The sequence below is a fragment of the Fundulus heteroclitus genome, chromosome 18 (genome assembly GCF_011125445.2).
Source record: "Fundulus heteroclitus isolate FHET01 chromosome 18, MU-UCD_Fhet_4.1, whole genome shotgun sequence".
In the NCBI taxonomy this organism is placed as follows: domain Eukaryota; kingdom Metazoa; phylum Chordata; class Actinopteri; order Cyprinodontiformes; family Fundulidae; genus Fundulus; species Fundulus heteroclitus.
Genome location: NC_046378.1, coordinates 2616137 through 2639865, shown reverse-complemented (window position 1 = coordinate 2639865; position 23729 = coordinate 2616137). Strand labels below are relative to the sequence as shown.

General features: G+C 41.2%; 1 protein-coding gene across 1 annotated transcript in view; it reads right to left on the bottom strand.

Annotated features, from left to right (window-relative positions):
• Nucleotides 1-23729, bottom strand: part of lrrc75a (leucine rich repeat containing 75A) — a 77249-nt gene that overhangs the window by 38164 nt on the left and 15356 nt on the right. Inside the window, exon 2 of the mRNA XM_036149768.1 lies at nucleotides 18030-18158. Within this exon, the coding sequence (XP_036005661.1) occupies nucleotides 18030-18158 (129 nt within the window). The remainder of the gene's footprint in view (nucleotides 1-18029; nucleotides 18159-23729) is intronic.

The window sequence follows — 23729 nt, the reverse complement described above, 5'->3', positions numbered from 1 at the left end:
CTGTCGTGATTTCTCTCTATCTCTTCTTCTGCTGATGCCTTCCTGTCTCCTTTCTTGTTCCATTATTGATACAGAGGACATCCTTGAGTGTTCCCTATCTCCAGAGAGCTGATGACCTCTCTCCTCATTCTCTTGCTCAGTCTCACCTTTTCAGGATGCTTCCCTTCACTCTAGCCCCTTCAGGCTACTCCTCTTATAAAGTTAGTTGGCACAGTACAAATTGAACCATTACTTTAGTCCTATTTTTCACTGTATGGCCTGCACACTCTGCTAAATTAGTGCTAACCTCCTCCTCCGCTCTGTAGATGAATTGCTTGGATAATCCAATCAAGGTCTCGTTTCAGCGGTCAGGAGTACAGGGGGAAGACCTGGCAGACGGCTAACTGAGAATCATGGCTTGGTCTCAGGAAGGAATCACTTTATGCGCTCTATAATGCAGGAGATGTCGCAGATAAACCTGTTTTGACATTTCTTTTACTGCCTTTGATCTAACAAAATCAGATAAAATGATCTTTTTAAAAAATCTGTGTGGTTGTGGAAAAAAAGCTTAAAATCTAAAAATGTAAGTCTCAGAGACAGAGGTCAAAATAGATAATAGGGTAAAAATACAAACTGGCTGTAAACATGTTTCGGAATATGATTTGAAATGAACCGATACATTTCAATCAGCATAGAAAGAACACTTATATCCAACTATGGTTTTACACACGGATCGTTTTTCAAGACCCTATAACAATAGAAGGAGCATACACCTGTTTTATTATTGGTCTAACGAAATATTATATCTGAGGTTTTCCTATTTGATCCAACACTGCAGGCAGGAATCTTGGGGGAATAGGGATGGGATTGTGGTAAAAATCAAAGGGATTTAAGAAATCCCAATATACCCCACCCCCCCCAAAATAGTCATCAGTGCATAGCTGATATATAAGATTCTTCCACTTCTGTACTTGTTTGCATTTAATTATCATGTTAGAAATTCTGTCCTCTTTAGTTTATGCCTTCTTTGGTGACCTGATAACAGCCTATGGTGAAGATCCATTCATCCATGTTATTCATTTATCCAACCTTCTCCATCGTCTTCAACTTATCAAAATCGGGTTGTGGGGGTCAACAGGTCCAGGAAGGTAAACCTAGGCATCTCTCTCCCCAGTGACCTTCCCCAGGTCTCAAGGCGTTCCCATGCCAGATGGGATATATAGCTCCCCAGTGAGTTCTGGGTCGTCCCCGGGATCTCCTCTCAGAGGGACGTACCCTGGAAAATCCACAAAGGGAGGCATCCAAGTGGCATCCTGATCAGATGTCGAAACCACCTTAACTGACTCCTTTCGATGCGGAGAAGCAGTAGCTCTACTTTGAGCCCCCCCCCCAGATAACAGAGCTCCTCACCCTATCTCTAAGGCTAAGCCCGGCCACCCTTCGGAGGAAGCTCATCTCGGGTCCTTGTATACGGGATCTCATTCTTTTGGTCATGTTGCAATATGAGTTCCTTGGCAAACAACATGGATGAACTCCAAAACCTAACAAGGACCCAGCCAGAGTACTGGGAGTGTTATGTGTTTCACTGAGACATTGATTATATCACTGATTCCAACATCTCCCTGCCAGGTTTTTGACCAGACGAGTGGACAAAGATTTAAAAAGGAGTGGCAAAAGCAAAGGAGGAGGATTAGTGGTGGCTGTGAACAACAGCTAGTGTAATCCAAGACCTTTCGCTGTGAAGTGTTTCTGTGGCCAAGATATTGAACTTTTAGCAGTTCTTCTCAATAGAATTTACCAAACGAGTTCAGAGTTAACTTAGCAATCACTTACACTACACCATCAGCTGTTGTCACAAATGCATGTGATGTTATCAGCTCAGTTTTTGCTAAGCATAAGTCACAACACCACAACGTGTTTGTGGCAATGTCTGTTGATTTTAATGTCTCACTCTTCGCTACACTTCTTATAGTTCTGCAGTTTTTTTTCAGCTGTCTACCAGATAAAACTAAATAATGGATTTGTTTTACGCAAATGTCGAGAATTCACACATTGCTAAAGCAAGACTTCCTATTGGCAAATGAGATCCCTTTCTTGTTTTTCTATATAACAATATATAAACCCTTGTTCAGAGCCAACCTGTCATGAAGATAACTAATGGTCTCTGAAGAAGCCCTTGAAGATTGTTTGCAGCAACAGACTGGGATTCACAGTGCCAGCCACATGAAGTGGACGTCAGTGCCATTACTGAGTGTCAGGTGAAGAGGCAGCTGAATAGACTGAACCAGAATCAGAACAAGGCTGCAGTTCCAAAAGATGTCATCCCCACAATCATGAAGACCTGTATGGAACAGCTCTGTGGGATTCTGCAGCACCTCTTCAACCTCTGCCTGTCTTAGGAGAATGTTTCAGTCTTGAGGACGATATCCTACCTTGTTCGGTACCAAAGAAAACTGATATGTGGAGTTGGAAATAAAGAAACCATCATACAACCGCTTTAACAAAGGGCATCTGGACAAAGACAGCAGCACTGGGATGATCAAGTTCTTTGATTCCAGTGCATTCAACAGAATTCAGTCTAAATTACTTTATCAGAAAGAGGACACAGCTGGAGGCTACCTGACAAAAAGACCACAGTTTTTCACACTGAGGGGCTGTGTGTCTATTCAGGTCATCAACAGCACAGGAGCACAACAGGGGACTATACTCTCAACATGTCTTTTCACACTGTAAACCTTAGATTTCCAGTACAAGAGTCCTTTCATCTGCAGAAATACTAATAGTTCTGCAGTCGTTGAGTGTATCAGAGATTGATACCAAGCTGAGTACAGAGAACCAGTGGAGTGGTATGATGTGGAAACAGTCATGTTATCTTAAATGTGAACAAAATGAAACAATGGAGACTGTAGATTTCAAAAGAAACAGGAATAGGTCAAAGACTTTTTACAACATCGAAGAAGAAGTGGAGACGGTGGAGGAGTAGTAAACACCTCGGTATTTACCTGGACAACTGAGAATGGACTGGAGATGCAACGGTGAAGCCGTCTATAAGAAAGGACATAGCAAACTGCACTTCCTGAAGAAGCTACTTTTCTTTAGCGTTTGCAGCAAGATGCTGCAGATCTTCTATAAGTCATTTGTGGAAAGTCAAATCTCTTCTGCTATAATCTGTTGCGGTAGCAGTATCAGAGCCAGTGACGTAAAGAAGCTCAACAAACTAATAAAGAAGAACGCCTCTGCTCTGGGGACTTCTGTAGAACTTCTGGAAATGACAGTGCAAAGAACATTTTGTCATAAAATTAAGACAATTAGGTAAAAACCCTGAGCATCCTCTTTAAAGAAACCCCTATGGGTTACAACATTTCATTTTTATTTTGGGAAGAATGAAAATTGATTAATGACTTTTCAAATTTTGATTTAAAAAAATCATTTTGATGAGTTTCAAATTAAATTGATTAGTTGAAATTATGGAGAAATCAATGGAAAAAAATAATCATTTGACAGGAAATTGTGCATTTTAGGGTTAGATTTTGAAACGATTAAAATAAATTATAGTTTTGGATCCAGACATGAGACGTTGACTTTTCTTCCCTGACTTGCAAGTCTAGACAGCAATGCATTACGCTCTTACCGATATTTCACCTCACTTAGAGAATGACAGGACAGTGTCAGATGTAGAAGACAAAAGAGCTTGAAAAGACAGAGAGATGGAAAAGATGAAAAGCTGTGTGTATGAGTGTGTTTTCTGGGCCCCGTCTGTCTGTTAGGCACAAAAGCCATAATGAAACATGAAGAGTCAATAACCCTGCAACTATTATTCATTGTAGACACATGGTTGTTCTTAATTGGTGGGGTTCAGTTCATGTCTAGTTCAGTTTAAATTGCATTCTTAGTCTGAATCCCTGAGATCTTTTAAGATATAATTTTAGTGTATCCATCTCAACAGATAGAACAGTAGAAAAGTAAGCTACTTGAGTATGTTCTTCTCTCCATATTATATGTTTTTGTCAGCTCTATTATGTACATTCATCTCCTTTTACTTTTATTATGTATCATTTATCAGCATATTCTGTGTGTCTAAATTTAATATCTCAACTTCATCTACTGACAGGTCCCTCAAAACTCCTTTTAAGCTGGATGAAGACACCTCCGACAATGTAAATGCAATTTATGATGGTGCACAGATCATGCCATACAGCAGTGATGCTACCCTGCCTGTGCCATTTTGTAAGAAGAGGGTTTCTGCACCTCCACCATCAGTTTCAGTTTCGCTGTCGGTGGAGAAAACACCCTCAGCATTTTCTCATCCTATAAGTTATTCACTTAGGAGTATGTCCGTTCACTGACAACTGTAAAGTGAAAACAAGACCAAACTGATAGCTGGTTGGTGGTGATGGTCAGGTTAGAACTGGGCTGGACAAAGGACTTTTATCGGGATCCAGCATTGAATCTGAAACGTTTTCATATAGTCTACTAAACCGTCGCCTAAGAACTACATCTCAGATGAAAAGGGATATAATAAAATTCAGAGAAAATTAAAGAGGGTTCTATTATACCTCTTGGTTCCAGAATATCACTCAGATGATCCCCAAACTCTGTTGTTACTGTAGGCTGAAGGCAACAGTAACAAGAACGAAAATCCTCCTCGGTTCTTTAACCAGTATGAGTCCATTTCTATTCTGATTTCAGCTGCATGCAGACATATGGATGAGTATGAGATATTTATCACAGACATCTGTTGATTCTCCCAACAGAACATATTGCTACTTCTGATGCTGAGGGGTGATGGTGACATTTTCTATCTGTAGCCATCATTTGTTCCCATGGCAGTGCAAATAAGACCCTCGTTAAAGTGGGGAACGACTGTGTGCCTCCAGTAAACTGTGACAAACTATAAATGGAGGACAGAGACTGGTTATGATTTCAGATGAGCTTATTATCTGATGGAACAGACGGGTAAACAGCAGGGGTACTTTTTAAGCAACACAACAGATTGGTAACAAACTGAGGGGAATGAACTGGTAAACACCACAAACAGTTTCACGCAACACACTTTAAACAGACTCAATGAGAGCTTGAGTAATACTTAATAAACCAAGATATGCCGTCACACCAGAATGAATGCCATCCAGCTGGAAGAAGACTGTCGTTATAATCTAGCTTTGACTTTAAGAAACTTATCGATGTTTTCCCTCATTTTAAAAGTTACATTACAAAGTATTTCACATTTATACCCCTACTGGAACAGACACTAAACAAAGCGTTTCTGTAGCTTCTGTGGACTGAGTGCAGCCAAGCCCCAGGAGTCAAAGCTCCACAACAAGGTGCCTGCCATCATAACCTGACTCCGCCAGATGGATTTGCTCCGCATATCCATCTGGAAACCTTCCGTTGAAGTAATTTTGGGAAGGGGCGAAAATACTGGTTAGCTGATTGGCCTATGTTGGTGATAGACGGGCCAAATAAACCAATCAGATCAACGAAGCATATGACGTACTAACAGCGACAGCGAAAACACAACCACAAGCTCTTGCCGAAACCAGTCGGGAGAAGAGCAAAAACATCTTTTCCTCTGAGAAAAGCCTCCAGAGCAGTGTTTTGCTCTTCTTTCAGTGAAGAAATACTCTGTAATTCCGATAAAACTTGCTCGATAGCCACGCTAACGCTAGTTTCATCGGCTGAAGCCGCCATGTTCTTTAGACTGAACTGTCGCGCTTCTCGTTGCGTCACACCTCAACCCGCCTCAAACCCAACGCTGATTGGACGTTCGTTTGGTGAACGGCTCCAAATTTTCTTTAACGGAAAGTAGCCAGACTGATCTGCGAGTGAAACCTTGAAAGCTCGCGAGATCAGGATGGTCTCACAAGGCTACTGCCATCAAGCCCAACTCCACCCTCACCATAAAGCCGGACTCCAGGAGGGTTCCTGGTCTGACTAATCAGGACAAGGTTTGCCTCCTCTTGTGGTCTGCCATTTCTTACAAGACACTGAACCGTCTTAGTCTGACCCTTGAGGTCAACTTTCCATGGACCTTTCTACCAGGAGCTCAACCCCGTGGTACTTAAAATATCTCCGCCGTAATATGGTGTCGATTTCACAGAGGGCAATCTTGCTGATGAAGATTGAAAGGCTGATAGTGCACAGTGATATGGCCAAAGATAGAACGGAAACACAAAAGTAAAACTTTGTATCTACCGATAACCCAATTTATCCATGTTCTGAGCCTCAGCTATGATTACTAGATATGGATCATAACTGAAAGAAAGAGATCCTACATCCAAGCAGGAGCTCAGGGGATAACAGGGAAGCTCAGAGAGAGTCGCTGCTTTTTCACATCAAAATCAGTCCATTCCGTTGGTTTGGGAGCTTTATTAGGATGCCTTCATGGCACCTCCAATTGGAGGTTTTCCCAGCGCGTCTCACTGGGAGGAGATTCTGGGGGGAAACCACAACCACCTTATAGGGACAACAAATCATTTCTGGCCAGGCCACACCTTGGGATATCCCAGAATGTGATTCAGAGTATCATTGAGAAGAGGGATGCCTGGGATTTAATCTTGCACGTTAGTCCCTGTGACCCAATCTCAGATTAAAGGGAAGACAGTAGAAGAATGTGACCTAGGTTTTGCAGTGTTGTAAAAATAAAGAAAAAAGAAAAAGGTTCATGATAAGAATTAGTCATCCGATGATGATAACAATAAACTCATAGATTTTTCCAAACCCTCATAACTGACAGTATAACCGGGATTCTGCGTTTTATTATTTGAAAAAAAAAATTTCCACTGGAGGTTCCTCAAGATTATTAATAAGTGATGCTTACATTTGAAAATTAAGTACATCATGTACTTTTTAGCAGTTCAACTTCACGACTTAACTGCCACTGATGCAGTGTTGTCGCCCGTGTGATAATGAGTAAGAATTCTGTTTCATGAAGCTTTGACTGCATGCAGTGACAGGTTTATAGCCAAAAACACCATCATTTCTTATCTTCACCTTTATCATTATCAAATGTTGTGATTGATTAAGTCACCATCTCCCACCTCTGAATCTGATACTGTACGATGCAGCGTATCCACTCGGACCTGAGATTCATCATCGGACTCAAACTCCGCCGCAGATATTGTTTTCTAATTGGGGAATCAGGGAAGCTGCTGGATTCACACAGCCAGAGAAAAAAAGGAGACATGGATGGATGAAGCAAAACAGAAGATCAGTGAAAAATAGACTCGACTTGAAAGCAGATGCGAGAACACCTAGGAGGTGTGAAATGGGAAGAATTAAGAGAAGAAAAAGCAGAGAGAGTATCAGCCCAGTCACAAAGCGGCGGCGCCTTCTGCTGCTGAGAGACACCCTGCCTCGGTGCAATGAACACAGGTCTGAAATCCTCTAAGAAAGCTGCTGCTCCCTCACTCAACACTGAGTGAGTGAGGGAGGGAAAGTGTGTGTAGATTTTGACACACCTGCACCATAGCTTCATGTATCTGTCTGCTCCTGCATGTGTTAAACAGTAAATATATGTGTATGGTATTTGCATAAAGTTGCAGTAGGGAATCTGTTTCTTCGTGTATGTTTCTCTGAAAGATGGAGGATGTTTTTCAGGTTCAACCCTTTGCAGAGGAAGCTCTATGGCTTAAACCGGATTAGCTGAACTGATATTCAGAAATCCGGCCGTTTCCTTTTTTTTTAAAGAAACCCCCTTTTCCAGATGAGCCCCAGGCTGACAGGTTCCTCTATTTTTTCGGGACTTTGCTAAATTTACCTGCTGTGTACCAGCACCTGTGGCCAAAAGTGTTGCCATCAAATTAAATGTTGACTAAAACACAAACGTAATAAAAATCTGTTGCGTTTTAGCATTTGAGTATATTCAGGAACACATGTGAAGCTGGGCAAGAGTCCAGCAGAAATCCCTCTGACATTCTAATAAGGAGTATAGAAGATGAATAGGTACGCTCGAGATGAAGGTCTTCTTGTGTTAGCAATCCTTACCTCCAAACCGGTCAGCCTTCATCTATTTGCATGGAAATGTATGTGACAGAAGGAAGGAAGGAAGGAAGGAAGGAAGGAAGGAAGGAAGGAAGGAAGGAAGGAAGGAAGGAAGGAAGGAAGGAAGGAAGGAAGGAAGGAAGGATGGGAGGAAGGACACAACATTTATAAAATGCCCTACCCTAATGGCAATGAAGTCTGGAGAAGTAAATATTTTTTCTATACTTCTCCACACCCGGACAGTACTTAAGCCAAACTCCATGCTTCGGGTTTTTTCAGATTGTGTCTAAACCATGGAGGCTTATGAGCAGAGAAGCGGTCTTAGAGAACTAGAAAAGTACCAGCATCGTCTAGGATGTTCTTTTCCTCAAGAGGTTGCCACAGAAGTGTGTTGCCACCAGGAACACACTTCAGGTGTGTGAGAGCTTCTGCACGCACGGGTCTTTTGAACAGTGGCAGCAAGAAACCTCTTCATTTAAAACCAAAGAAGCGAGATCAGAGGCTGAAGTTCTGCAGGAAGTACCAGGATGAACGGCAGCAGAGTAATCTTTTTCTGATGAACTCTAGATCCAACTGTTGAACTGGCACATCCCACAGATGGTAAAAGGCTTGTACTTGTACAGCACTTTATCAAGTCCAACAACCCCAAAGCACTTTACACTACAGTCAGTCATTCACACACACATTCACACTCTGACGGTGGTGAGCTACGTTTGTAGCCATACCCTGGGGGAGATTAAGAGGATGTGCTGATGTATAATGTCTCATACATCGGTGCCACCGGGCCCTCTGACCGCCACTAGCAGGCAAAGTGTCTAACCCAAGGACACAACGACTGAGACGGTCGGAGATCGAACCGGCAACCCGCCAGTTACAGGACGAACTCCCTAACTCTTTCGCCAGCATCGCTCCACCAACGAAGCATGAGCGAACACTGAAAGATCCTTATATAAACCATGCGTCGCTTCTTGTTATTGAGCTGACTTACAGTTCTGCTTCAGGAACACTCCCACAACTAAAAAGGAGGATCAAAACAACAATCCAGACAATTGTCAAGCAATAGAGCTTCTTCCTACATGATGGAGCACAATGGGCCAAACTAAAAGAGATGAAGAAGACCAGAACACTGAAGGTTTGGACCTGTGGCTATGATGCCTCACGTCTTTACCTGACTGGGAATCTAAGGTTAATTCTTAAAAGCAGTTGGATAAACAGGAACCAACACATTATGATGTACTTCAAGCAAGAAGAAGACAACTGAATAACTACAGACTGCCAATATACTTAATTTCTTCAGTTTACATTGGTACCAACAGATGGGTGCAAGAATGAAATTAACATTGATTTAGTGAATGCTAAAAGTACATATGACATTTATACTGTGTGCAGTCAAGTGGACAAGTCCAATAAGCTTGAAGAAATATGTAAAGTAGAAGTTTTATTGGGCTTTTTTTAATTATTTTATTTTTGGCCTGTGTAAATTAGGCTGTTTATTAGAAGTGTGTGTTTTTGAAAGCCTGCAACCACAAACATGTTCAGCCTTATTTGGTTGGCAGCCACTAACTGAAATGAAGCAGCCGTAAAAGATGGGCACAGAGAAAAGCTGGAGATAAAGCTTTGACGAGTCAGGGCAGCGAATCCCGGCACCAAAATTCCTAAACCTTATGAATATGTTGGCTGAAAGTAGATCATATTTCCTCCTGTGGAAAAGCTAGTTGGAAAACAGTTCTCAGGGTTCCTGTTCGAAGGGAAACTCCCTGCCTCAGGGACAGGCCAACTGCTCAGACACAGTTTTAGGTTCACTTGGTCCTTTTCTGAGTGCATTTTAGAAATGATATCGCTGCCTTCACAACATACTAAACAGAATGATTTAATTTACATTGGCCATAAATATTCCCTTTAATGCCAAAATCGTGCTTTTTAATTGGGCTAAAACTGTCTTAGCATTTTGTCTTCTCTCTGATGTATCAGAGTTGCATTTAGAAATCCCTTCTGAAAATGTCTTTCTTTTGTTCCTCTCAAATCTAATCAGCAACGCTTGCACTGACTGATAATTGTCATAAAAGAATATGTGATCAACCCGTTTAATCTTTGTTCCATTTCACACCTCTCTTCCTCTGCATCTCTTTCAGGATAAAAGCAATCACTTTATGGAATCAGAGGTGTAATAAAATAAATAATTTTAATTTTAATGTACAGCACCTTGCAATAACATTTATATCCCTTCAGCTATTTCACATTTTGCCACTGTTCAAAGTATTTTATTGGCATTTTTATAGACAAACACATACTGTTTTGGTAATTAAATGCCTTCAGGTTATTTAATGTTTAATCAAATAGCCTTTGGTCTGTCAGGTATTGTCCTGTGAATATTAGTCTAATTTGGCTTATATATTAGGACAATAGGTGAAAGAGGGATTCGAGCTCTAGCATTCTCTACCAGCAAACTCTGCACACATAAGGTATAAATAAGTGACAACTTGTCTGAGTATTAGAATTTCTTAACAAAATAATTCAACTTCAAGTCAAAAATTTCAATCAACAACTCTTTACTTAGGCTAGTGAAACTTAACTAAAACTACTAAGCAAAATTAAGATAAAAAACTAACAACTATGTACACAAAGTAGCCCCAAAGGAACATGAAGGAAGGAAAAAAATCCCCCTTGTCACAAGTTAGGAATGCACATGCCTGACCGTAATGCTGAAACTAGGAGTGCATTCATGTAAAGGTCCCCACATACTCGGGTGTAGTTCACTCCACGGAGGTCCATGCGTACTCAAGGCGGATTCTGTGCGTGCATACAGATACGTGCAGAGCTAAATTTTATTGACCGCGTATGCGGTGTCGCACTATAAAGTTCTCAGAGGCAGGATGTGTTCACATTGAACTGTTTATATGTGACACTGAGCTTGATCCACTGAGCTGCTCCAAACATGCGGTCTCCAGGACACACGGCATCTCAGTCCCTCTCTGTCCTCACTGACAGGTGCGCGTTGGGAGTCTGCTGGAAGAGAAACGTGCTCAGCTAGCTAATCACACATTTTACCATCCTTTCCACCACTTTGTCCCACTGGCAGAAAGTATGGGAATTGTTGAAATTTGCCACAAGAAATGTAGGCAATAGTGCTCTCGACTATAAAGGGTAAAACGTCCGTGGAGAGTCAGCGCGAAGTCCACCAAGCTCACAGTATGGGCACAGTAGGCCAGAGTATGTAGGAGCCTTTAGGCAGCCCTAGCCCGGAGTACGCGCTAGCAACAATAAACCTAGTAAGTTAATTCAATATAAAAGTGAAGTTTATTATGGCCTTATGTTAGAATCAGGGCAGTGTAGTCCAACTACTCTGTCCTCCCTACAGAGACGGATAGCTCTCAGTTTCAGGAAAGAGCTGAGTATGCGGAGGGGCGGAGTGATATTACACACCTGAGAAGAAAATTTAATGTGCCTATATAATCCAGTGCTCCTTATGTGTGGACAAAGACACACACAGACACGTTAATTTACCGTGCGACTTATGGTCCGGTGCGCGTTGTTGTCCGAGAAATACGGTACTTACAGACTGTGTTCTTCCTGCTGCATTAACCTGTCAAAGGCAGACGTATTTTCCCCACTAATATTACTCTAGCATTGTAAATTCTGAAACTCCAAATATGCTCACATGCACACAGGCCCACTGTCTTTGTACCAATGCCTCCATTCTGGCCAGTGGCCACAATGACTGCAGAGCTTTTTGCGTACAAGGTTGGGACTCACTTTCAAACGTGCTAAATATAGACGCAAATACTGCGCCTGCAATCAGTTCCATTTTGGATAAATTGCTCTGCAGGTGGTAAGTATTTACATTTGCATATCCTCCACCCACAAATCAGTGCAGTTTGGTCATCAGCATGTGATCTGCACAATCATTAAAGGAACACATGCGAAAAAAGTCTGTGCCTACAGTAGCAGCATCATTCTGTGGAGATGCAGAGAGAGAGAGAGAGAGAGAGAGAGAGAGAGAGAGAGAGAGAGAGAGAGAGAGAGAGGGAGAGAGAGAGAGAGACAGAGAGAGAGAGAGACAGAGAGAGACAGAGAGAGAGAGAGAGAGAGACAGAGAGAGACAGAGAGAGAGAGAGAGTTTGTGTTGTTCTGACACATACAATTCAATAAAATTAAAGATTAAGTGTGTAATAAAATAAACTGTGGTAAAACTCAAGGTTTAATAACTCATTTATAAAGCGCTGTTTTTAATATTTCTGACACATTCTCACTTCTTCAACAAGTGGCTGTCTTGTCTAACGTCGGCATGCCCGTTTTTAACCTTTTTGTCGCCCTAGTTGGTTTCGCTCCAAATGCTGCGAAGCTAAATGGTGAAAAAAACCAACAAAGAGCAGCAGTTGCTGCTGGTCACTGGCAGGTTAGATAAAAAGCCGCAGGCCACAGATGCTTCATTTCATTGAATGGAAACCTGCAAATGTAACATCAAAGCCAGCGAGACATTTTCAAAAGCCGCTACAGTCAGTGTGTAGTGCCAGCTTCACAGCAGACTCTGCTGAGGTATACATTTGTATTCATAGTTTTGAACAAAATATATTTTCACATGCCTGCTGCACCTTGTAACCAATTTGTCTGAAGAGCCCTTCTTTAAAAAAAAAAAAAAAACCTTTGTTGTCTCAAAAGAGTCAATTTTACTGCAGAAGGGTCTAAACTGGGCGAAATGACTCACAGGCCTAGGGGATATGATTTTGACATTTGAAGAAGGAAAAAAAAAAGTTTTATTGTCCTGATTCTTAAAATATTTTTTGATCAGGGAAATTCCTTCTAGTAAAAAAAGCTGCACTGCTACATACTGCTTTTTTTTATTAACGTCAGTATGCTCTTTGTGCTGTTTGATGGATTAGATGCACTTTCAGCGATCACCCAGTTACTATAGAGACAATCAATAACGCGCTGGCTACACTTTGAAAGGTTTTGGCCTCACACAGGTGTTTGGGGATGGAAGTAGCATCAGTTAAATGATGGATATGTGGACAATCTAGATAAGCTTGAATGGGGAACAAGTAAACTGGGTAATAAATCATTAAAGGCTTGATCATAGGAGAACTGATTATAATAGACGTGACCATGACCAATATTAATTATTTACACTGTGGTAGTTTCAGCATTCAGCAGGGGGTTTGGTCCTGGGTTTGGAGCGTTCTCTGTTGCACCGGTGCATGTGTGCAGGGCGCCATGGCGACCACCTGTGTTTGTTTCTGTGTTGATGCTGCGATGGACTGCTGATCTGTCCAGGGTAACCATGACGCAGTTACCGGTATCAAAAGTGCAAAAAGCTTTCCTTCTCGCCGCTCCCACGGTTTGAAGTTTAGTGAGATGCCAGAGGAAGTTTAATTTAGCCACAATGAGCAGAAAGTATTGCGGTGCTGCCCCTCCCGCACGTGTTGCTGCACACCATCCATCAGCTGGCTGAAAAATGGCTACCATGCCCCATGTCCCAGCTTACAAGAAAGACTAATGTGGCTGTCAGGAATGTTTCTGCCAATGCAAATAGCTACAGCTTGCGAGATAAGACTGACATGGCTGTTCAGCAGCTGGCTGGTTACCAGGGCAACTGGCCAAGCTATCTAGCTGGAGACGCCCTGTAAAAGATGCACGCCTTTATAAAGAGTGAAATGACAATAAGCTGTGAAGGACTGGCGACCTTTCCAGGGCGTAGCTCGCCTCTCGCACAATGACCGCTGACACAGGTTGTTGTTGCCTCCGTTCTATTTTTATTTAAAATTGCCTTTCAAGATGACATGTCTGTTCTTGATGTTGTATATTATCAAATAAATTTCCCCAAAAATGCAACATACTCCAGTGTGACTTTTATATGTTTTTTCCTTCTTTATGATGCATTTTATGGCTAGTGCGACTTGTACTCCGGAGCAACTTATAGTCCAGAAAATACGGTAGTCCTGTGATGTTGCCTGGAAGTGTTGATGAAGTTGGCTTTTATCATTTTGGGGAATCTTTGACTGATAGGACTGATTGCTCTTTAGTTTGTCTGGACTCCCTCGGAGAAAAAAAAAAGTATAATTTCTCCTCGCCCTTGGCCAATCACTGAGAAGCAGTGTGTTCATGTCAAAGCTCCATTTGAGTCCACTGGGGTTGGCCCTGCTCTGGAGCAGGGTCGGAGAAACCTGGGCTGGCCCTGAAAAAAAGCTGCTGCTCGCAAAGCGGGTAGAGCCCGGCCGACTGAGGCGGTGGAAATGGGGCTGGAGTTTAGCCAGCAGGACTTTCCAATAGTCCAGTCTGGAGGATCAGTTTGTATCTGGTGGAGTGAGAATGGAGTGTGGTACAGTAAGTACGGTAATCATTCCTCCTCGTTCACTCACACACCAGCTGCATGCACTGAAAGAGTAGCTTGTATTTCTTAGAGTTATTAAAAAGCAGCATAATTCAGGGTTGCGATGACTTGTGCATGATTGGTCTCGTTTTCTTACTTCAACACCTCTTTTCAACCTATTAAGTGATTAAAATCAGCGGCTGGGTTTAAATGACGCAATCAAGCGATTCTTTTTCAGTTCATGTGGCACTGAAAAACAAAAACAAAATGTTTTTAATCCGGTATCTTAGCCAAATAGGCTTATTTATTTATGGAAATGTGTGACTAATCCTCCACCAACTTTCTGCGTTCGTATATTTCTCAGACGGATTAATCAAGCCGGTGACGGGGTGACGGGGTTCGTTCACCGGGCTATTTGTATCCTGGACTCCGGTATCGACTAAAACATTAGCAGCTGACAGAAAATCTCCAGGCAGAGGCGAACTGTACCTCCAAAAGGTCACGTCGGCCTGTCTTTTCAAATGCAAAACAAACAAAAAAAGCGGCGGACAGGGTAACAACTTCACCGGCTGCACAATTTCTACGTGCTTATCCACAAGCACAGCTGTGTTGAATAACGCAGCAGCAGATGGAGGTGAAGGAAACAGAGCAGAAATGCTCATATGATGGAGAAAACCACATCCGTTGGGAAGAAAAAGCATTCCCTTTGCATGAGCACAACCTTGTGTTATCCAGTTGCTGGATGCAGGGCGGTTTGAGTGTGTTGGGCATAATAGAGCTCAGAAAATATGCTTTTATGGCGCTGCATGATGGAACTTTGCTCTTAGAAGGAAAGCTGTCTGCACAGCATCTACAGCGAGGGAGATGCAAGGATGAAAAGCTGTAAGATGACCCAAGTGCGTTCAAGCCTAAAGAGCCACATTTAAACATCATTTCTTCTACCCTATTAATCAATATGCGAAAGGTTTTTAGGATATTTCCGGTTGGTTTTATTTGGGTTGTACTGCTGTCGATGTTTCTAGCTCTTTAAAGTCATTTAAGGTTTGGAGTCCAGCAGAGCACATCAGATCAGCAAAAACTAGAGCAGCAACGATCGCAGCTCAGCCCGATTTCCAGTTAGGATTTTTTTTTTTTTTTAAGTTCTGACCTCACAGAACCGATTTTGGATGACTCACAGTTCTCACCATTAACTTTCAAAATATTATAACAAATACAAGACTTGCAATATTTTAGCTAGTTCTTTACAGACTTGAAAATATGACTGATAAAAATAATATTATCACGGTTCAGTCTGGTTCTGTAGCGGTTCTCTGTGAAGAGAACCAGCTCTTTCTTTCTCTTCCTATTTCTTGGGCTCCCTTTAAGTTTATACCTGTTATAGTTAATGCAAGAGACGGACCGATCACAGATCTTCGCCGTTTATCTGGACTCTATTTTTAGGGGAAAACTGTTACAAATCTTTATTCTACTCACTGTAAAGGCAAGAACAGTCTCCAACCCCAAAGCCCTAGCTGTTTCCAGTATGGTAAGACTGAGGAGCCAAACATAGTGCTGGTGTTTCATTCATCCCTGATGTGCTCTGCTGATTCTATAGCAGCATCCAGCAACTTGTTTGGTTGGCAAACTAAAGGCGTTGCTGAACGCTTGCTTTCTTTGCTCAAATAGACAGATTTGCTGCTGCGAGGTATTAAGCCTCTGGGTCCTATACCGGTACAAGCATATTACTAGGATGTAATACCCATGGTTTGTTTAAACAGCTACTGAAGATGTAGAGAGAAGCCATGGCGGTGTGAACCGTATGGGGAAGTAAAGTCAGCAGAAATGATCAAATTGTTTAAACACAATCTAGCTCTGATCAGAAAACACATTTTCAACCTGTCTAACACCTCGGCTATGTTTTATTGAAAAAAAAAGCACAGCAGGATGTGACTACCAGGTTCCCTACCCTATGGATCTTCTAGAATGTCCTTCAGCAATAGCTCTCAATCATTCCCAGTATGAGAGTAAGTCCCTTTAGGATGGAAGCATTTTGGACCACTCTTCTTTACAATATTGATCCAGTTCATTTAGGTTCTTGGGTTTCTGTGTAAAGAATTCTCCCATACAATATCTATGTCAGTAGTGTGCTTCTTTGGGGGGTAGGAGCCACATGCAGACAGACAGGCAGACGTGGCTTGGTCAGGTAAAGAGTATTATTAATAAAGAAAAAAAGAAAAATGTACAGCTTGGAAAAGATTACGGCCAACATTAATGTGGACAGGGACGGTATGGGAACCAGTTGTGGACCAGGCAGACGTGGCATTGCACCAGTATAATTCAGCCAGGATCAGGTTTAGACTAAGTAATTCTTTATTTTTTCTTCATTTTTATTGCTAATAATTGTGTGTAACTGTTTGTTTTCCACTGTCACACCCAAGTTTCCCCAACACTGGACAATAAAGGAACTCTTATCTTAAATGGCAAAAAAAAAAAAAAAAAAACAATAGAATATGGCAAGACCTGTATAACATAATAAATGACAAAAAGAATGAAAAATATTACTCCAAATGAAAACCATAACCAAAAACCTCAAAATGGGGATGCTTTCCTTTGAATCTGAATCATCATTGTCCTGATGTCAAGGATCAAATGATCATTTGACCCCCCCCCCCCCCCCCCCCCCCCCAGGGGGGAACTGGTACCTTTTCCACATAAATCTTCCATCCATGTGTAAATGATGGGCTTCGAATGGTTTGGTCATTGCCTCATAATCCTGGTCGTGATTAACCATTGGGAAGCAACTGTTGCTTCTCCAAGGTCATTGCTGATAACTTTTCTTTTTACTGTGAGTCGTTCTGTTCTTATCCATCAATGCAGCTCACAACAAAATAGTCGTAAATAAATCCTTCTTTTCACATCAAAATAATCGTAATATTTCATCCAGATTTTTTCATTTGATCAAATACTTTTAATTTACGATAGCTTAGTTTGTAGAAATGTGCGGTTCTTCATTTCTCATCCCTGTTATGCCATTTTCTCCTCAGTTATAATCAAATCAGGCAGGCAATATAGGATTTAACACAGACTTGGTGAATTTGGGAGAAAATGTTTTAGGTGCAGATCAGAAAGTAAAATATGAGAACAGCTTTCTGATTATCCTGTGTTTTTTTTTATTTGTTTAAAGGTTTGAGCCAGTAGGAAGGCTTTAATCTACAGGTTTCGATTTACCACTACATCACTGCGACGGTTTACACGGTGGGAATCGGTGTTCTTAACAACTGCCCCCAAATTACACATCAGGCCTTTTAATTCCCATCTTCACCACTGTCTGTCCTTCCTTCCTTCCTTCCTTCCTCCCTGCATTATTCATTCGGAGCGCTCCCATCGTTCCCTCTCTCTGCCTCTAACCTGCTGGCCGACATGTACGAGCAAACACAATCAGCAGCGGTCGCCTCAATGACGCACGCAGACACACAACCACTTAGAGCACTTCCATAACTTAATAGCGTCAGACAAAATGAGTCCGGAGATCATCTGATAGCAGCAACACAGTCAATCACGTCGGTCAGCGTGCGTCTGAGCATGCTCAGTCATGCTTGTAGCCTGCAATGTTTACTCCATAGGCTTCATGTTAAGAAAGTTTGTTTTACGGTCTGAATTTAGATTGTTTTCATCACGAGGAGCAGACTTGGGGTTTTAGATGGAACTATGAAGACTGAGGAGAAGCTTCCTGCTGTAAAGACTAGGGTCAGGATAGGAGATAGGGAAGGTGATGTCTTACCGTCTTGGGGCAGTGGACGCATCGGGCCAGGCTGATGATGAGGTCATGGGTGATGGGATCGACCAGGTTTCTGAAGCTGGCGTAGCGATACAGCACGTCATCCAGAGAGGTTGACTCCATGCCCAGGTCCTGCATGCATAAAACAGCACCATTAGAAACTTTGTCACATAACAAAAGCTGATAAAGAAAAAAAACGTAGGAGAGGCTTTGGTCTAAAACAGCATCTGTGTTAAAAATCAGAGTTAACATACATGACCCCGTATAAAAGCAGACATACGACAGATCAGCTAAAGATAAACCCACTGATAGAAAACCATTATGACCACTTAAAATGTCATTTCTGATCCCACGTTTATTTTAACATGAATCAAAGCATTCCTTTATGTTAAGCTTTCATTTTGGACCATCAATCTATTATTTTATATTTGACCACCAGCTGGAACTAACTTTTCCCACATTCAAAGCAGGTCAGCTGCCTTGCAGGGTGCGCGTCTGAAGAAACAGCTAAATCTATGCAGCTGTTCTACGGAGTCCAGAAAGGGACACAATTATTGTATATTTGAAAAACTAGTTCAAACTGAAAACATTTTACGTTGATCAAATTTAGATCTTGAGGTGTGAAAAATAAAAAATGGGAAGTTCCTACAGTTCCTATCGGTTTGAATAAAGATTTGAGGGTTTTTTTTTTCGATGACATTTTTCTGTTTTAAAAATTGTAGATCCAAATCTTTTTTTTTTTTTTCACTTTCGGGCGAGGCAAATTTGGTAAAAAAAAAAAAATACAATCCAACAAGCTTTTTTATAGCCATATTAAAAGGCGGCATGTTTAATCATGCTCAAATGCTCAAATGAAAGAAAATGGCTGTGGCAGTTACAATGACACAACTATCATTTATTTATTTCATGTAGCAGCTTCTATATCTCAGTCTGACTCACAATTTACGCTGCAAAATAGAAACACGAAGAAGTTTAATTTGATTTGTATCCGATGATGAGAGAGAGACAGAGAGAGAGAACTTTGCTAGAGCGGCATAGAGTAACAATAACAGAGGGCCGGGCTCAATAAAGCTGTTATTAATCGGAGAAATAAACATTTATTTCCTGATTGTTTCACAGCGGTTACATCCAGCAGGTAAACCAGCCCACAGCAACACACCTCAGCTCCCCTCCCCCCCACCACCAGTTGCTGGTTTCCATGTTCCGGTCTGACTATGCGCTAAAGCTACATCTTTAAAATGAACTGCACCTGTCTGAATCACAATGAAAAGCATTACAGCTCTGTGTGTGAATTTAGACAAGAAACCGCGTCTACCACCAATTTTCCCACCAGCAGCAGCGGTGTGGGCATGACATGCGCATCAGTGGTTGCTGTGGGTTCAGATTCACTGCAGCACGGGCAGCGATGTTTGTAGGTGCTGCGCTATCGATAGAGAGATCGAGTCACTTAATTTAATTTTGTAAATAAAACTTTCTACCCAAATTCAATTTTCCCTCTACTGACGTAAACGATGTAAAGTGAGGAGAGAGAAAGAGACATTTTCTGATTTTCGTTCGTTTTCTTCTCTCATCTGTTGCCTACCATTCTTAACTCTCTCTCTCTTGATTCCTCTCTCCTTCATTACTAACTTTGACATTAAATGTCTCACCAGACAGTTTCCCTGATTTCAGTCAATTGAGCATATTTGCGAGAATGAATGAAGTAGAAGCCGCAAGCTGGGTGCGCATATACAGTTCAATGTGTAGAAGAAGATAACTTCCTGTATATTTCATCTTAAAATAAAGCATAGAAGAAGACTTCTAAATAAACACATTATTATTTATTTACTAAATTTACAGTTTTCGATTTAAATTTTTACAAAGGAAATGTTTATTTACACGACTTCATAGTGTGGGTAAAAAACACTGTCAGACCGCCATTACATTTTTCAGCACCACACTTTGGAAATCCCTGGTGTAGCACATTTCAGTACAAGGACAACTCAAAGTGCTTTCATATCTAACCTTTTTAGTTGGAAGCTGACATACAAAGCTTAGCAGGAACGGATAAAAGTATTTAATCTTTAACATTATTGTCAGAATCATGTTAGCTGTTGGAATTTCCCAGTATTCGCAGCTGCGCTTCTCTCTGTAACAAGGCCGCTCCTCCCAATGGACACAAGAGAACAGGTATGCTGCTGCTTCTTATCAACTTGTAGGCCAGAGTCATTCTTTGCGTAAACACACAGTGGTGATATAAGGTGAGACGCATGGGAGAAGAAGATTTAAATCGTCAAAAAACAAATGATAAGAGAAAATACATGAACAATCTGAATGGCCAAATTATTAGAAACGGGCTGGACATGCTTTTAATGACTGTCCTGAGACAGTCATTAAATGTTAGTAAGTACAAGCTAGACAACACTGACTTTGGTTTATTCTGTTATTAATTCTTCAAATGACTGTAAGTCCATGGACCTTCTGTGAAACACCTCAACTTTGCAGTAGATCACATCTGGTTCCAGGGATCCACCCTTCGTCTGGAGCTCAGATGGTCCTCAAACATTGGCATTGTTCAGAAGAAGGCCGTGCGGAGACAGTACTTCCTGCGGCTCCTCCAGAAGTACAATCTTCCACAGGAGCTGCTGCTCATCTTCTACACTGCCATCATTTAGTCTGTCCTGTTTGCACCCATCACTGTGTGGTTTGGCTAATCCACAAAAGAGGACTGGTCTAAACTGCAACAGACAATTAGGTCTGCAGAGTGGATGTTCAGGGTTAACCTTCCGTCCATCCAGGACTTGTACAGGTCTAGGGTCAGGAAAAAGAGGCAGCTAACTTCTCTGCAGACCCCACACATCCTGCACATAATCTGTTTAGACTATGATCTACATCTCAGTGCTACAGAGCGCTATTAGTTAGAACCAGCCCTTCCAGGGACAGTTTCTGTCCACAGGCTGACCAGCTGATGAACACAATGAGCACCAGAGTTGTCAGCTGCACAGCTGTTGAACAAAACAGGCATTTTGAATTATCACAACCTCCAGTTTTACCCCTTTTTCCTTACATACAACCCCCCCGCCCCACCCATCCCCGCATCCAAATGGACCTCTGTGCAGCCAAAGCTGCATAAAATGCCAGAATTTCACTCTCTTTCTATTCGTCCACTTCCCCTTGAGCACCCGCTGACACAATAAATGGCGTCCTTTAGACACTTTAAACCAGGGGTGTCAAACTCATTTTGGTTTAGGGGCCGCATTCAGCTTAATCTGATCTCAAGAGGGCCACACGAGTTAACTCATTGCAAGATTAAATAGAACTAATAAATGTGGACTTGTTGATTTTTATATTAAGTTAATTTCACTTTTACACAATATATTATGAATAACCTCAGCGTTTTTAAGAAAAGTATGTGCAATTTCAACAATACTTTTACTCAGTTAAACATTTACTTGTGCATTATGCATAAGAACTGATCACAGTGATTGTACAATGTTGAAAAACATTTATTCACATTTTTTGGAACTTAAAAACACTGCTCTGCATGACAAAATACATCAAACAGATAATAATTAAGAAATGATTTGAATTTTTCCACACCTGAAGCTTAATCTGCTAATTAAAACACAGCGCCCCTCGTGGACAATATAGGAACTGTATATTTTCTATTAAATGAAGTGCATGATTTTTTTTCAATAATTGTTTTATCATTCTCTTCCTTTTATCTTGTCCACTTGTGAAAGTCAAATCTGATGAGCTCTTTGTGGCATCTTATTGCCACATTGCCAGACAGGACACTGGACAAAAAAAAAAAAAAAAATTTTTTTTTTTTTTTTTATAATGATAATGCATTTAGCCACAGGGCCGGACTAAATTGTTCGGCGGGCCGGATTCGGCCCGCGGGCCGTATGTTTGACACCCCTGCTTTAAACCATAAAATCTATTTCTACCATGTTTGCTGGACCAAAGCATGCTGGGCATGACGTCATTGTTGTTGTTCTTTTGCGCATGCGGGTCAGTTTGGATCCGCACACAGGTCACACTGGAGTCAGATACAGGCAGCATTTAAAAACAATATGAAAGACCTCGCAAAAACTCTGACTTCAGGAAAAAAACTGAATTTTCTCTCCAAATTGCCCTTCAGTGTCGGTAGATGTGGTTAGTGCTGTGTGTTCTTGTGTTCTCCTGTGATGGACTGGCCTCTTCCCCAATGACCCCCAGAGACAGGGAACAGCTAACCCTCTGCCCACACCCCAGCAACCCTGCATGGACAGGCGGGTGTTGACAATAAATGGATGGATCATTGAAATAAGCTCCATAATACAATCACATTCAGTAAACCAGAACATTAAAAGTCCCTTTATTCCAGTAACCCAATTAACCAAAGTAAAACATTATATAGATTAATTGCTCACTGACTGATGTTTTAAAGCCCATATTTATGTTGATAAAAATGCGTTTTTGCTTACTTATAATGAAAACACAACATGTAAGATTAGACATTAGACAAATGCATTTTAGTACAGAAGTGTGGACTTAATGAAAGGTTGCCTAAAGGTTGTCATTATGAAAGGGTACTCTTAATCTGACAAATGAGCTTCATTGGAACCCATATTCTGATTTATGGAATAGGTCTGTATGTACCAAAAGGCTTAAAGTGGAAAGTCTGAAGCACCGGTACCATATGCTGTCATACACCATAATTGATTTGTGCTGGACACAAATAAATTACTACCAGGTTCGCTGTTCTTGATGGACAGCAAAAGAATAAAGAAAAAGTTTAGTGAGTTAAAGAAAGGCCTGTGTTCATCAACAGCACAAATCTGCTCATTGCATGGCTATCTTATAGTTAGATTATGAAACAATTAAACATTTCATCCTGGCTCATTTGGTACAAAATGGTTAGAGGTCGCCTGTGAGTAGGTGAGAACGTGGGTGATTTTTGCCACTTATCAACAGGTTCCATCAAAAATAAGTTAAATATATTTTGTGTAGAAAACTACCTACCAACCTTCTCATGAATTAATTAGAATGAGCTCATTGGTAAAGCGACAATAACTAATCTAATGCATTTTCTCAAAAAACAAAACAAAAACCTAATTAAAATGAGCCCTCTAATAATAGCAGATGCATGATGTGATATAAACAATACAGACTGTTAATCCGCTTAAATGCGCTGCATTGTTAACAAGGTTTATGCTGAACCATCTATCCATTTTCTATACCAGGCAGGGTCCCCACACACACACACACACACACACACACACACACACACACACACACACACACACACACACACACACACACACACACACACACACACACACACGCACCTAAGGGTAATTTGGAGAGCCAACCTATTCTGAACTTTTATCTAAATACATTAGTAAATTGACTATTTGTTCCTTTCTTTTAACATCCCTTTTTAATCATATCAGCTCTTGTCAAACAATATGTTAAACTATATTGCCAAAAGTATTGAGACGCTTGCCTCACCACACATAAACATTATTAACATGCCATTCCTAAGACATGGACTTTAATATGGAGCAGCTATAACTGCTTCAATCCTTCTGGGAAGGCTGTCCACAAGGGTTAGGAGTTGGTTTATGGGTATATTTCACCATTCATCTAGAAAACAATTTGTGACTGCAGACACTGAGGTAGGATGAGAAAACCTAATTCTGCTTTACTTCAATCCAAATGTACGCTACTGGGTTGAAG